Below are 15,862 nucleotides of genomic sequence, written 5' to 3'. Positions count from 1 at the left end.
GCTTCACTTAAGAGCAGGTGAGGCAGCCACTCTCCTGGACTACTCCTTCCCAAATAAATCTCTTTCTCAGAAAAAGTCTTGGGTGGCGACCTTCATTTACTGTTGCAGAAAAGAAGAACCTGGCTGGGATGTCCCTTAGGGGACTGAGTTGAGAAACCTTGTTGAGATGTTCCCTAGGGGGCCTTAGCAAGGCTGCGGAGCAGAGCAGAAGAACCTTGCTAGGACTCCTGCAGCGGGCTGAGCAAGGCCAGCGAGGAAAAGTAACAACTTTTCACTGGAGCCAGAGGAGATTGCTACATTTCTGCAGGAGCCTTGGCTGAGCAGAGTGTTGGCAGAAGAAACATTCTGGGCTAGAGAAGAAGCAGATAGCTCAGCTAGGTGCTCCCATAAGGGAGCAGAGCAGAACTCAGCTGTGGCTGCTCTCCAGGAGAGGAGAGGAGCAGGATCCCTATATCCTGCCGGGAGACCATTCCCCACGGCACTCCAGCTTCAGGTATCCTGGCTTCTGATAGTCAGGACACCTTTCCTCCAGGGCTGAGCTGTCCCATTGCAGCTCAGCCTCCAGAGCTGTCCTATTGTGGCTCTAAGTATATCCTGGCTTCCCGGTTAGTCAGGATATCCCAATCCCACTACTGAGCCACATTCCCCTACACCACTCCCACAGGGTATTTAAATTGTTCCCCAGAAAACAAATACTTGGTTTTCCAGTTTTCTTTTACCGGCTCCTCTCTGGGGGCCTGGAAAGCCATCCAGGAGCATTTTTATCCATTAAACCTGGGCTTTTTCTAATTCGGTTTGATTTGGTGTGATTTGGATTGTTGTATCGGTGGAGAGGCTTATGGGGTGCAGAAACTTCAGTCATCAGCAAGGGAGTTGTACTAAAGAGGTCGTATTGGGCCTTATTTGGTCTGTTTCTATTCTTTTGTTTTTTTGCTTTTTCTACAGCATCTCCCCCATTTTCTAACTGTGTAGCCAAGACTGGCTTTGAACTCATGATCCTCTTGGTTTTGTCTCCTGAGTGCTACACATGTGCTCCATATCCAGCTCTAACTGGGACCCCGAGAAAAGGGGGTAACATGTGGAGGGTTAGCCATGTAAGAAAGAGTACAGGGGGATGGCAGATACTGCAAGCCAGGAAGTGAGGTCACAGGAAGAGCCAGCCCTACCAACAACTTGGCCTTGGATTTCAGCCTTCAGCTCTGTGGAAAACAGCTTTCTGCAGTTTAGCCCAGACATGATGAGCTTTACTGTCATAGACAAGAAACTAGGCAGACATGGCTGCCTCTCTGTCCTGGCTGCTACCCGCCAGGACCCATTCCCTGTGTCTGTGTGAAGCCTTGGCCTCTTTAGCTTTCTGCCGCGGCTTCAACCTGGAAGCAGGTGCAGGTAGTGGCTCAGCAGATCTCAAGTGCAGAACTCAGAACAGATTCCCAAGCACTGATTGACACCTGAGCCTCCCACTGACCTCCTGAGATAGAGATGCCAGGAGTGCAGGCCACAGCTGCATCCCGGGGAAGGGGTCCCCCCCAAGGGCAGCACTTCCCTGGACATCAGATCCTGTCCAGTAAAGCTTGACTGGGACCCATCTCTTATTCCCAAGGAGCCTTGGTTTCTGGTCACTGCTTTAGCAAAGAAAGTGTCTTCGTGTGTGTGTGTGTGTGTGTGTGTGTGTGTGTATTTGTTCGTGTGCGTGTGGGAGAGGAGGTGGGCGGGGAGCATAGTCTTCTCCATAGCTCTGCCACAGAGGACTTCTGGAAACTAGATATCCTTGTCCTGTTCTAACAGGCCTGTGAAACCCAGGTCAGAGTGTGGCCTTTGCTGCCACCTGCTGGCCAATCTCGGATGATAGGTTGAGCAACTTTACCACCTAGAGCACTTTACCAGTATCTGTGCTGGACAGCTCCTGGGCCCAGAATTAGAAGCCTGCTTGCTCTGCATCCCTGACAAACTTACTGCCTGCCAGCAGCATTCACAGACCCTCAGAACTTTGCCTCTGCCTGTGCAGGCCAACCTAAAGTGTGTGCTCCTGGCTACTCTGCATTCGGTAGGCAGTGTCTCCTGGCCCTCTCTGTAGCAGAGGCTACTGGGCCACGGTGGGTCCCTTCCTTGGATGCAAAGAACGTAAACGTGGTGGAGAGGCACAGCCGGCCACTTTGTAGGCGATGAAGCAGAGTGGGGCTCTCAGTCTATCTGATAACCCTGGATTCCCTGTGATGGACTGTATCCTCCAAATTCATTGTCACTGGGACCCAGACATGAGCCCTTCCCCTCTCCAGGTCACAGACAAACCCCCTCCACCCAGGGGCCTAGATGGTCAGCCTTGGTTTGAAATGGGCACTCACTCCCTGAAGATGGCAGGTGTCCAGGATGGAGGGCAGTGTTGGTTTTCTCCTCCCAGCTCCAGGTCTTAGGTTACTGAGAGGTCCCTGCAGGTGTCTAGGCAGGGAAGCAAACCTTAAAGAGGTGGGAACAAAAACTCAGTTCAGATTGACTTCATAGCCCCGATCAGACTTACGTAGTCAGATGCCAGGTGGATCATTGTCAGCATACTTAAAACAGTACAATTTGCAAAAGCGTTTCCAGGCCACCATCATTCCCATTCCAGGTGCGCAGTGAAGCTTACGGTGTGACTATAGAAACTCCTTTGCAAAGTGCACATGACCATGAGCTTGGGTTCCACAGCTAGAGAACCTCGTGTGGTCTCTGACGAGACAGAGTAGAGGTGAGCAGGCCAGACAGTGCAGGCTCCATTTCCCCTAAGGGTGGGCTCTATTAAGTGGAGCTAAGGATAAAGATCCAGGAGGGAAGAGTCTGGGATACGCATTCTGGGTGAGGTCGGTCTCCACTGACTGCAAAAGGTCATGCCCAACCTTCTGGGAAGAAAGCTGATAATCTTCCTTTGCAGAAAACCTCTGCATGATTAACATTCCTGTTGGCAAAAAGACCTTTACGTCACAACAGGTTGATATCGCTACGTGGAAACACCACGGCCAAAGGCAAGCTTGGTTTACATTTCTGCATCCTTCACTGAAGGAAGTCGGGATAGGAAGAGGGCAGGGACCTGGAGGATTCCAGGTGCCGATGCAGAGACTATGGAGGAGAGCTGCTTGTTGGTTTTGTCCCCATGATTTGCTCAGCCTGCTTTCTTATAGCACCCAAGACCAATAGCCCAGGGGTGGCCCCACCCACAATGGGCTGGGCCCTCCCACATAAATCACCAGTTAAGAAAGTTCCCTACAGGTTTGCTATCGCCTGATCTTATGGACATGTTTTTTTGTTTGTTTGTTTGGTTGGTTTTTTGTTTTGTTTTGTTTTTTTTCTTTCTCAGTAGAGGTTTCCTTCCCTCCTATAAAAGAAAGTGGTTAACTGGGGCTGGCTCACAGTGTCGGAGGGTTTGTCCATTGTCATGTGGAGAAGCTAACAGGCATGGCCCTGGGGCAGTAGCTGGGTGCTTTACATCCCAATCTGCAGATAGCAGGCAGAGAGAGAGGGGGGGGGGACAGACAGACAGACTCACAGAGAGACAGACAGACAGACACACAAGACAGATAATGGTACTGGTGTGGGCTTTTGAGACCTCAAAGCTCACCCCAGTGGCACACCCACTTCGATGAGACCACACCTCCTAGTCCTCCCCAAACAGTTCAACTGGGGACTAAGAGGCAAATATATGGGCCTATGGGTGGTATTTTCATTCAGAATACTGCAACTACTATGTGGGCCTGTGGAACTGTACTCCTATCCTCTGCAAGAGCAATGAGTGCTCTTATCCACTGAGCCCTCTCTCCAGCCCAACTTTTGATTATCATCTGCCAAGGAGGAACTTGACTCCAATATCTGATAAAGATGCCATAGGCTGGGCTGGAGAGATGGCTCAGAGGTTAAGAGCATTGCCTGCTCTTCCAAAGGTCCTGAGTTCAATTCCCAGCAACCACATGGTGGCTCACAACCATCTGTAATGAGGTCTGGTGCCCTCTTCTGGCTTGCAGGCACACACAGACAGAATATTGTATACATAATAAATAAATAAAAAAAAAGATGCCATAGGCTGTCAGCAGGATTATGTGGCTCTGACTTTCTTTTGGAGATCCAGCCTCAGGCTCCCTGAGACACCATGACTATCCACCCCATCTCAGGACAGCCTTTGTCTGGTCTGCATGGAGGTTGGGGCCCCAGAGTCTTGGGATGGTCCAAGGAAGGAGGGAGGAAAATAGGTTGGAAAACTGGGCAAATGTCCTTTCCAGGTTGTCCCCTTTCCAGAAGGTCTAGGATATGATGGCCAGGCCTGTGGAGGGAGCTGGGCAGGATGCGGTAAGTGGCTTCTTGGGTACTTGTGGTCTCATGGTTCCCGACATCAAGAATTTGAAGCGGGGGCTGTGTCGTGCAGAAGAGCGAGGGAATCTGGCCCGGACTTGGTTCAGGAGACCTCTAGGAGGGCACAGATGGCCAGTGCAGGTAGGAGGTGGCACTCAGACTCTAAGGCAGTTTCCTGACTCTGGAATGGTGGGAAGCCTCTCGGGATGCGTCTCTTGCCTCCACTCTGCCATCAGCTTCCCTGCTTCCCAAATGCTCAGACACTGGTTCTTGCTGAGTCTCCGTGTTACCCTGGGCAACCATCAAGACGGACAGCATGATCAGATCTCATCATGAAGATGAGACAGAGAGATGTTCAGGCATGGTGCTGAGACCCACCTGGTACTTTCAGTCCCTATTGTGATACTGGGCTCTGGCCTTCTCAGTGGGATTCCACTAGGGCAGGTCTCTCGGAGCATTTAGCCAGGAGACTCAAGAGGATGAAGCAGTGATTCCTAGCAGATTGCAACCTTCCAGACCCTGAGGGACTATGGTCAGCCTGTGTGGGTGTTTTGTTTATCTGGGACGCACGCATGTATATGTAAGCAGAGGATAACCTTTGGGACTCGGTTCTCTCCGGTCACTATGTGAGTCCAGGGGACCAAACTCACACCATCAGGCTTTACCTGCTGGGCCATCTCCCTGGTCCTATGTTGGTCCCCCCCCCCCCCCCCCCGTTTCCTGGAAGGTGCTTAGTACCAGTGAGCAAACTCCAGGGTGGATGCCAGCCATGATCCATGCGCCATCCCAGGGCTGGAGGCTCGGGCCCATAGACCACTGACTTTCCTTGAAGAGCTCAGGCCCACTGTCTGCTGACTGCCTGCGCTCTCGAAGGCCAGGAGCGGTGTTATAGACAGGACACATGGAGGGAATTTTCTTGGCAAACAGACTCTGAGGCAGCTCTGTCCACTGTAAGACGTGACTGAGGTTCTGCAGACTGTCCTCTAGGCCCTGAGGAGGACACTAGTGGTCCTCAGGGGTACGCCATCCTCATCGTGTGTCCACAGGGATCCTGCGGTTGTTGCCCTGCTCCATGTGGGTTTTCGAAGCCACAAGCATTACCTGGAGTCTCCACTCAGGATGGTGATGAGTAGCCGTGGTGGCTACTACCATGGAGTTAGGGAGTTAGTGGAATCTGATGTGTTATTTACAGGGTTTTTCTGCTTCTGACAGAGGACAAGACACAGGTGGAGCAGAGCAGCCAGCTTGCCGTGGTCATAGCCTTATCTGTGACAATCATGTGTGGTACTGTTTCTGGAGCACACTGAGAATTCAGTCTGGATGGAGAAATACCGGTTAGCAAGCACAATACATCACAGCGAGCTGAGCTACAGCATATCAGGTTAGGCGACCTTGGGAGTCCAGGGCTTGACTTTACATTGCTGATACAGACGGGGCCTGGCTGCCATTTCTCTGACTCTGTGGCTGCTAGCAGCTGTCAGATCAGCACCAGAGCTGCGAGATCCCATTATCTGATATGGAGCAGGCCCTGCCTGCCATTAAGATACATTCAGCCATTTTATAAAACTGAATGTCAAGGCCTTTGCGGCTTGGCTGACACAGGAGAAACTGCCTGCAATTGAAGGACAAGCCAGGGCCAAAGGGCCACAGAAAGGCCTACAGGCAGCCATAGAACTTTCCTTACTGTCCACCCAGAGGCAGTGTTCCACATGCACGGAAGGTTCCCAGTGGGTAAGACCTCTGGTGTCTTGGGACCAGGTCAAGGGAGTCTCTGGGTCCCAAGAAGCAGCTCAGATTTTGTTTCCTGCACTGGGGACTCAAAGTGTCAGGGTTGGAGTAAATGTCTATGTGAGTGTGGTCCTGGCACTTGCCAGCTCAGACCATTGCCGTGTACCTAATGCAGGAACAATGCCCTGTGCATTGCTGTGTTTGAGTGTCAGACAGCAGACCTCTTCCCATGTGTCTCCAGCTCAGGGACTCTTAGGACTGCATCAAGCTGGTCCCAGGGACCACAGCCTGTCACAGTGCCGTGGAGCTGGGAAACCTGCGTTCAGGTGCACTCCTGTGTCTAGGTGTGTCTTCATCACCTGGGACTCAGGACTGTGGGGGTGTCCTTACGAGATGGCAGCTGAGTTACCCAGATTAAGAGAGAAGAGCCAGGCAAAGAGGGAGAAGAGGGTGGCAGAGGGAAGGCAAGGGAAGGAAGGGGAGCTCATAGGAGCAGTAGAGCCTCTTGCTGCCTCTGAACACAGTCTCATCTACTGTGGTTGGCCACATGGTCTCACTCCCAGTGTGGTAAGGGCCCTCACAGCAGTGAGCATTGGGGGAATCCCAGAAAACTTCTTGGGGGCTGACAGGAGGATCCTGTCTGATACCTTGGATCAATGGCTGAGCCAGGAAAGCAGAGAGGTGCGTGTGACTCCAGACTTCCTGGGGGCAGCAGGAAGAGGGCTGGAGCTAGGAGGCGGCACAGCCATGCTGAGGTGACCAGAACTGCCCTTCAGCAACAGTGCCAGGTCTGGACCTCCTGGATCCCAGCAGCCTTGCTGGTGTGGATATCACACTCACGTCATCTGGATGAGTCCCCCGGAGAGGTCTGCAATGGCCCTTGAGGTGAGAAGGTGCTGTTTGTAACATGGGGGCCTGCTTTGTGGGGTTTTTGTTCTGCCCAGACCACTGAAGAAGCAAGATGTGACCTACCCTGCTGAAAAAGGTGCCGAGCCATGTGGTTAACATAGATAAGAATAATGGGTTAATATAAGCTACAAGAGCTAATAAGAAGCCTGAGCTAATGGGCCAATCAGTTATAACTAATGCAGAATCTCTGTGTAGGAGGTCCTTCTGTTTGTGTGTTGCTTTCATTGGTTGAATAAAGAGACTGCCTTGGCCTTTTGATAAGGCAGAACTTTGATAGGCCGAGTAGACAGAACAGGATGCTGGGAAGAAGGGGAGTGTGGCAGACTCCATGAATCTCCTGCCTGAGACAGACGTAGGTTAGAATCTTTCCCCATAAGCCACAACCTAGTGGTGTTACATATATTGGTAGAAATGGGTTAGATTAGGATGTGAGAGTTGGCCATGAAGAAGCTAGATATAATGGGCTAGACAGTAATTTAATTAATATAGTTTCTGTGTGGTTATTTTGGGGGTTAAGCTAGCTGGGTGGCGGGAAGCAGCCCACTCCCTCTTACTACACTGCTGAGATAAGAGGCTGTGGTGGATGTCCTTGAGGGGCTTCTGCTGGCCAGGGTCCTATCTTGCCTATATCTTGGCTTCCTCCTTGCTCTGACAACACTGGGGCTCCTGGGCTGGAGGTTCTCTGCTGTCACCCCCTTCCCAAGCGTTTTCACTGCCTACCTGACTTCAGCCTGGGCTTTGATGTTACCTTTTCAGGAGTTCCCTAAAACCTGAAACCCCACCCCTCCTCATGCTTTCATTTCTAGTTTGTGGAAGTCTGCCTATTCTATTGTAAGTCTTCTTCTTGACCCTTCTAGGCTGCTAGGAGCAGACTCTGTGTTTCCTAGGCTGCCATGTACTACCACAGGAACAATTGCTTGTGCACTTGCTCGTGGTGCAAACAGTTGTAGCTTAGGAAGTTGGGGTCCCATCTGGCCCTGCCCCTGGATCTCAGCCTCCGAACAGGTGCTTCAGGAGATTGCAGTAGGATGTCCACAGAAGGCCTGACAGCAAGCGACACTCAGGTGACACAGGATTCCACTCACAGCCTTGCCCCGATTTTGAGTCTTAAAATTTCTGCCTCCCAGCTGGAGACAGCCCCAATGTCTCTAAATAATTTATCTAAGCCCCATCACCTAGAAGGCAGCCAGAATCAGAGCAGCGTCTCCTTCATGTTACAGTAGTCTGGTTTTAAAAGTTTTCCTCCTGTTGAATCTTAATATAGTGGTGCCTATCTAACTTGGGAGTTCGTTTCCTGGCTTCCATTCCCTCAGCTACACTCTAGGCCTCAGTACTTCATCTTCCAGCGTTTGCATCCAACAGTGAGCAAGAATAATTTGATCTTTTTACTTTTCTTCCTATTCTCTTTTTTTCTCCTTCCCTTCTTTCCTTAAGTTTAATTTTTATCGATTTATATGTCTTGCCTGCCTATATGTTTGCAAACCAGGTGCATACTTGGTACCCACAGAGGCCAGAAGAAATTGTTAGATCTCCTAGAACTGGAGAGTGGCAGATGGTTGTGAGTTGCCATGTGGGTGTTGGAAATCACACCCTAGTCTTCCTCTGGAAGAATGGCTAGTGATCTTAACCATTGAGGTCTCTCTCCAGCCCCTTTATCCTCTTCTTCCTCCTCTTCCCTTCCTCTTTCTCCTTCTTCTCTTCTCCTCCCTCCCATCCTCTCCTCAGCCTTGAACTTGTCATGTGACTAAGATGTCATGTGTGAGTTACCATGCTCAGCCCCATGCTATATGGATTTTACTTGATGTATTCAGGGCTTTCCGGGCATCAGATTTGGAGAGCAATAAGAATTTCAAACACGTTTTGTTGAAGACGCCACACAGTTTGGTTTCTGAACACAGAAAAAATAAAGCTGGGGCTGAGTCGGGAGCTTCCTTCTCGATGGCTAGCTTTTTTATAGCGCCAGAATGCAGACTGCTAGAGGAGAAAAGTCATCAGTAGTCTTCCCCAGGTGCAGACATTGCATGATTAGCAACCTGCCAGGCAAGGTGTGCCCACGGGTGAAATAGCAGCATGATTGCTATGGGGATGACCAACCACTTTCTGAGTGGATATGAGCCTGACTCCACTGGAGGGGGAATTCACGTACTGTGAACCCGGTCAAGAGTCATGACTGGGAAGGGCAGAGGTCCTGGTGGGAAGCTAGTGGTATGCAGCTAATGGATGTGCTGAGTGCCTCAAGTTGCCTTCTAAGTATTTATGATTATACCCATAATTCAGTGCTACTCGAAGCTTTGTTCAGAGGAGTTTCTTTTGCAGTGGGCACCATAATGCCAAAGTACTGAAAAGAAGAGATTGTCATGTGCTCATCTTTAAGTGGGACCTCTAAATCATCCACTCTAAGGTACAGGAACATTAAGATGCAAAGAAAGATTAGAAGAGCCAGAGGATGGGGAAGGAGTGCTGGGAAATGCTGTCCCTGTGACAGGATGTGTCTGTCACCCTTAGGAACTCACAGCAGCATTCTATCATGGATATGGAAGGGGTGTATGAAGTCCCACCCTCCCTGAGGAGCTACTGACATTTCATGTGGCTGGAACATGAAGGAACATTTTCTTCAGTGGTATAGTCACCGCCCATAACTCTTCACCCATGGTCATGTAAACACCCCCAGTCAAATTCATTGCTTCACCCCCATGAAAGTAGAAGTGGGGCCTGCTTGAGAAAAGAAAGGGTTCAGAAGCAGTGGGAGAGGACAAGGAAGGGCAGCGGGGTGAATTATATGTACGTATGTATGAAAATGTCACGAGACCCACTATTTGGTAGGATCCATGCTCATAATGAAAAGCAAACTCCACCTTGCATTAACAAAGCAAAACGGGCCAGGCATGGTGGTGCACACACTTAATCCCAGCATTTGGGAGCAGAGGCAAGTGGCTCTCTGAGTTCGAGGACAGCCTGGTGAGGTCCATAGTGAGTTCCGGGCCGGCCAGGGCTGCACTGCGAGACATCCTCCCTCCCACTCCAAAGAAAGAAAGCAAAAACCATGTCTTGAAGCCTAGCCCACTTTCTAATGGGAGCCAGTGGAGGAAAGTAAGAAAAAAAAAACAACCTGAGTGGTAAAATAATGTTTTATTCCATGGATGACAAATGCTACCATGCCTCATCCCCGCGGCCCTCCGACCTGTCCTTGCTGCCAGAGCTGGCTCCCCCTTTCAGACCTCCTGGGCTTTGCTGTCAGCTGAGCCTTTGAAGTAGTGAAAGCATGGTCTGTCTGTCAGCATGAGGTCCCTTCTCACCAGTGTGACACATCACCTGTGGAAAGCCCAGGATGCAGCTCTTCCAACAGACTTAACAAGAACCAGTGCTTGTGTGGACGGAACCAAAACCCCCAAACATTAAAAAAAAAATAAACAAAACAAAAAAATACCCAAAACCAAAACAAAAGTCATAGACACATCTCTGAGGACAGGGTTTCAGGACACCCCAGCAGGAGTGGAAACTGGGGTGATTCGTACCGACATACAGGTTGTCAAAAGTCCTGAAAGGAAACGATGGCAATTGATATATTTCACTTCTGGACAGGCCAGATCAGCCAGAGAGGTGTCTGCATGCAAATTCAACACAAGGGTAGGCCTGGGAGGGGGAGGGGACTGCACAACGCCAGACACACATTTCTTGCTTTATATACAATGAAATGAAATACACACAGGTGACAGTGGTCACACATCTGGTCGATAGTGTATCTTACAAGGCTACTGAGATGGGGTGGGGCTCACTGACGTCACTGTCAGAGCAGGAGGGAGGAGCCAGCCCCGGGCAGCTGGTGATGACCTGGTCCGGTGTATTACTCAGTAGACCTAAGAGTGGAACCAACATTCTGTCTTGTGATTTTTAACCTAATGTCACCCGGAAAGACCAGACAACTGATCGAGCAGGGAAAGAGTAGCAGTTTTAAGGACATATGGGATGGATGGTGGAGCCACAGGCGAGTCCCAGCTCCACTCAGGGGGAAGAAGGTTTGGACTGATGAACTTTCAGTGAGTGTTGCTGGGTGCTCTGAGTCCTTGGTGTCTGCAATACCTCCACCACGTCTAACAGAGACAGCAGGTGTTCCAGAATGATCTCTTTATCCAAACAAGTACGACATGGAAAGCAGTGCAAAGCAACAGAAGACAGAATACTGAGAGTGATACAGTCTGGGGCGGAGACAGCGGGTGTCCAGTACAACCATAGAAAAATACAAAGTGATTCTACAAGGTTAACCACGGGCAGAGTTATAGTCTTACTTTGTACATAAAAGACCTGTTTTCTGGGTGCAGATAGGGACAGTGGGAGCTCTTCTAATCACAGAAAGGGGCCAGGCATGTATGAACACTGCTGAGACAACCATGCTGTCCTGTTCCCATGGCACAGCTCTGTCAGACAGGAAGCCAGACAGGACTCACAGTCGGGAGCACAGATGCAGTGAGTGAATGCAGACGGCGGGTCTCAGTGCTACAGAGAGAAAGCTTGGACATAAGGGCTGGTTTTCTTGGGCTCAAAGTGTGCCCTCACTGTCATCTGTCCTTCACTTTGTCCCCTCGGGGGGAGGGGACATGGGATGGGCCAGTCATTGGGGGCCAGGAGGAGGCAATGCTGCTGAGGTGGGGTTGTTCCAGGCTATGTGGTTTCCACCGGAGCTTGTTGCCCCCACCAAATGGCCTTCAGTATCGAGACACATGCTATGGAACACCGGCACCCCCACTTCCACTGCCCTTGGAGGGAGGGTGGTGGTGTGGGGAGGGTTCCTCAGTTGCATATTGTTGTAGAAAGAGCCACGTCTGTGCTTAGGTCTCAAGCAAGATTAGTCCTCCTCCTCGTCCTCTTTTGCTGTGGCTGTGGGTAGCTTGTCCTGGATCCTGAAGCATTCCACAAAGAAGTTGATGATGGAGCGGTACAGATGCTGCTGGAGGTCCACACTGTGGAAGTAGTGGCTTTCATCTGGGTATATCTGTGAAGGGAGAAGAACGAGCTTACCCCTCGGCAGTTCACCTGCTGAAGGGACTCCTGGAGGCATGGAGGAGATGCAGTCTGGGAAAAGCCATGCTCCACACACTAAATTCCAGCTGGAGCACGAATCTCTTAGCCACGGGAGTCCCAGCAGCAGCACCCTTTCCTCTGGGGAGCTCTGTTTCTGTACCAGGCAGAAGGGCTCTTGCAGCCCTGGCAGGTCATGAAAACTTACCCATCTGCCCAGAAACCTCCCTTGGCATCTCTATTCCCTTCCCCAAGAGAGTGGATACAGTGAGGATTGGTTGAGTAAGTCGGAAACACCTCATTTAGCCGACCTTCTGGCCAGAGCTACTTGCTCTACTTTGCAGCCTGGGTACAAGGTCGGCCTGGAGGGATGGCTCAGCTGTTAAAGGCTAGGCTCACAACCGAAAATATAAGAACTACAAGGTCACAGGCCAAGGATTACACACACACACACACACACACACACACACACACACACACACGGGGTGGGGAGAGAGAAAGAGACAGAGATAGAGAAAGATACATACACACAGAGAGAGAGGGAGAAGGAGAGGGAGAGAGAGAAGGGGAGAAGGAGAGGGAGAGAGAGAGAGGGAGAGAGACTGACTTTTGGCTGAGTGGTTCTCGAGGATGGGAATGAGCCCCAGGCGGCCTCCTCTCTGAACCCACGTGTGCTGACTTGGTATACGCTCATGCAGCTGCGTCTTGGGTCCAGGTGATGTGGGAAGGAAAACTGAATAGAGTCTGGCTCATAATTGTTTCTTGTGAGAGCTGAATACTATAATACCCCAAGGTACTTGACAAGGCATGCAACAATGGAGGGCTGATAAACAGGCATGCCAGGTAGAGCGGGTCTTTAGTGGATGGCCAGCACAATGACATAACCTGTCTTCTAGAGGCACTGTGCTGATCCTGCAAGCATGCACAACGAAAAGCCAAATGTGATTTGGAATCTTACTCTTTCTATATCTGAGCCCAATCTCATTTTGAGTCCTGTATTCTTTTCATGCTTTTGAGAGTAACATTCATCTTTATTTTTCTTTAATGACACCATTAGCCTGGAATATGTATGTTCAGCTCATAAGCTGCAAGAAGGCAATAAGGGGGTATGCCACCCCTCTTGCATTGTCCCCTGTTCCTGTGCTCTCCCCTGGAGCTTGTCATGACTGCAGACTCTTGAGTGTCTGTGAGGGCAGCTGCTGTGTTGGCATGCATGGCCCCAGGCACAGGTGCCATGATGTGTGGAGCATACTTAACAAATTCAGAGTGTATCATACTCTGATGTATAATGTAACCAAGCCATTCACCCCAGCCAATATCTTTCAGGCCAAAGCCCCTTCCTTCCTCAACCCACATACAGGGCTGCCAGAGGTCATTGGATGCTGAATGCAGAGGCAGGCAGTGGTCAAAACCAGACAGACTCTCTGAGGGAGTTAGGGTGCCGTTTGCACCTGAATTTAAAAGACAGTGAGGTTATAACTGTTTTATAAAAGGAGCCAGAGTACAAGAAGGAAACTAGAAAAGTTTCCAGCATCATTCCTGTATGTTGCTGGGAAGAGGTAGGAGTGAATGCCAGTGAAGCCCGTCGTGGGTTTGGTTTCTGGGATGGACAGTGTTTGATCACAGTCACAGAGGGTAGAGGAGCTTTTGCCCAGAGAGTCAGAAAGAGAAGGCTTGATAGCCACCCATGCTGGAATACCAGCCCTCCCCATACCTACAACACACTAGGGCCTGCGTGTGTTGGCTTGGCCATCTCCTCTGCTTAGAAGTGGAATGTGGGACAGGGTCGGGTGGAACGGTGGTGGCTTGGATACAGAGCTGAGCTGCTATCAGTTGAAGGGCACTGGCATGGTATGATGTGGACCCCGCTCAGTCCTGTCCCCATGACAAGGGTCACCTTGCTCTAAGCACCTCGCAGGGAGCATCCCATACCTGTAAGCTGTAATTGGCCTTTCCTTTGATCAGCTGTGTGATGAGCTCAGCTGTGTGCTGGAAATGAATTTTTTCTGTAGAAGAAAACAGAAACACACAGTTGCCCAAACTCACATCACCATCCAGGGGACCTTCAGCACCAGGAGGTTTGGGGGGAGGGGTGCTCTGTCCTCACCGTCAGCCGTGGCATGGATGATCAGGAACTGCTGGTCCTCCAGCGCGGACACTCGGTGTGCCAGCTTGGTCATCTGCGTGTATGGGGCAAGAGGACAGGGTTGGCTGCAGGGTATGTTTAGGGAGCAGGTGGGGGGTGGGGTCAAGGGAAATGGTGGAAAATGCCAGGCTCTGGAGAGCTGGGCTACTCGTGTCATAGAAAAACAGCAATTCCCTTAGAGTAGGGGAAATAAGGAAGAAAGTGAAGGGGGGGTTCTCTGAGAAGAGGTGATCTTGGAGGGCCATCAAGTCACCCAGCGACACTGAGCAGGCCTGTCCGTCTGTCCATGCAGAGCCCTGCATGACACTGTCTTTCTGCCTGTGCACGGTTGATGATGTGCTGTGTATAACACTCTGAGACAACAGGATGTCTGGGACGTAGTAAGAAACACAGTTCATACTTCATCCTCCCAAAGGGGAACTGGCCTTGATGTGGGGAGCAGGGGTCCCCAACCACCAGCGGCACCCAGGGCTTTCTCATCTCTCTCCCTCCCCCATCAAAGCCAATCAGGAAGACAGAGGAGCTTACAGAGGCCACATTAATCCAGCTCAGTGCAGTGAGATGATCCCAAGGTTGTGATGGTGGAGAGGCCCAGCCCTTTGGAAGGGAGAGTGGGTGGGGATGAGAGGTGGGAGGGTGGGGAAGAGTAGATGGATCAGTCTCACCTGGTTCCCTGTCTTGCCAACTAGCAGCTATGCCAAACATACCTCATATGCTCTGTTGTCGAGTCCATGGAGGCCAAGGTACCGCTCGGAAAATGCAGAGGCTGCACGGAGGCAAAGGGACGGGGTCATCTCTGGTCCTCAAGGGCTCCAATGGGGCAGAGCCCAGATGGAAGGGATGAGGCTGCAGGAGGGGGCCATTCCCTGCTACTTGTATGGTAAATGCTAAGCTTTTGGTTGGTTTTCTGCTTTTGTTTTGAGACAAGGTCTCACTAAGTAGTTTTAGCAGGTCTGGAAACTGGATTGCCTCATACTCAGAGAGATCCATTTCCCTCTGTCTCCCAAGTACTGGGATTAAAGGTATGCATCACCCACCATACTGGACTTAACTTTTTGGGATTTAAAAGCTGTCTCCTAAATCTCCTACCTCATGGCAAGGGGGTCAAACAGCGTGTGTGTGTGTGTGCGTGCGTGCGTGCGTGCGTGTGTGTGTGTGTGTGATACGTTTAAATGCGTCATTCCTGGTGAATTTCTCTAAGCAGCTTAGATCCTGGTTCTGCATACCTGATATGTGCCAGGTGACAGAGAAGGGGGCAGTGCTCCCATAGCATTGTTCTGCCTGGACAACCAGGGATGAGGGCTCACTTTGATGTCACAGGGTTTCTGGGGGTGACCTTTGTGAGTTACAGGAGGCAATGGAAGGAACTTGGTGGTTCATTAAGATACAGGTGGGCTGGGGAGCGCAGCAGGGCAGGGCCTGCTTAGCATGTACGAGGTCCTGAGTCCCATACCCAGCTCTGAAAAAAAGGAGTGTGTGTATGTGTGTGTGTGTGTGGGGGGGGTTTGGACTAATTTATGCATATTTGAATCAGGTGAATTTGGATGACATGATTAAGAAATTAAGAGTCTCATTGAACAATCCAACACACAACACTTATATTCCCATGGGAAGGTTACTTTGGAGTTGGACCAGGAACATTCTAATGGCCAGGGCAAAGTCATTTGCATTAGAGCTGTGACACCCTGTGTCATGAGCTCCTCAGAGGCTGCTAGACCAGTACCCTCCCCAAGGCTATAGCCTTGCTGC

The 15,862-nt window shown here is 50.7% G+C and overlaps 1 protein-coding gene across 4 annotated transcripts in view; it reads right to left on the bottom strand.

The window, feature by feature from the left end:
- Window positions 1–10,071: 10,071 nt before the first annotated feature.
- The window catches only part of Dpp6 (dipeptidyl peptidase like 6), an 866,060-nt gene continuing 860,269 nt past the window's right edge, over window positions 10,072–15,862 (bottom strand). For all 4 annotated transcript variants that reach the window (XM_041640587.1, XM_041640589.1, XM_041640586.1 and 1 more), the window contains exons 23-26: window positions 14,821–14,879; window positions 14,075–14,147; window positions 13,900–13,973; window positions 10,072–11,941 (exon numbers count right to left, since the gene is read on the bottom strand). In XM_041640587.1, the coding sequence (XP_041496521.1) occupies window positions 11,795–11,941; window positions 13,900–13,973; window positions 14,075–14,147; window positions 14,821–14,879 (353 nt within the window). In that variant the 3' untranslated portion in view covers window positions 10,072–11,794. The remainder of the gene's footprint in view (window positions 11,942–13,899; window positions 13,974–14,074; window positions 14,148–14,820; window positions 14,880–15,862) is intronic.

This window comes from Microtus oregoni, unplaced genomic scaffold (genome assembly GCF_018167655.1).
Source record: "Microtus oregoni isolate MIOR12 unplaced genomic scaffold, Mior012 000064F_ref0000363, whole genome shotgun sequence".
Classification (NCBI taxonomy): Eukaryota; Metazoa; Chordata; class Mammalia; order Rodentia; family Cricetidae; genus Microtus; species Microtus oregoni.
Note: the sequence above shows the minus strand (reverse complement) of the source record. Positions and strands in the feature narration are given on the sequence as shown.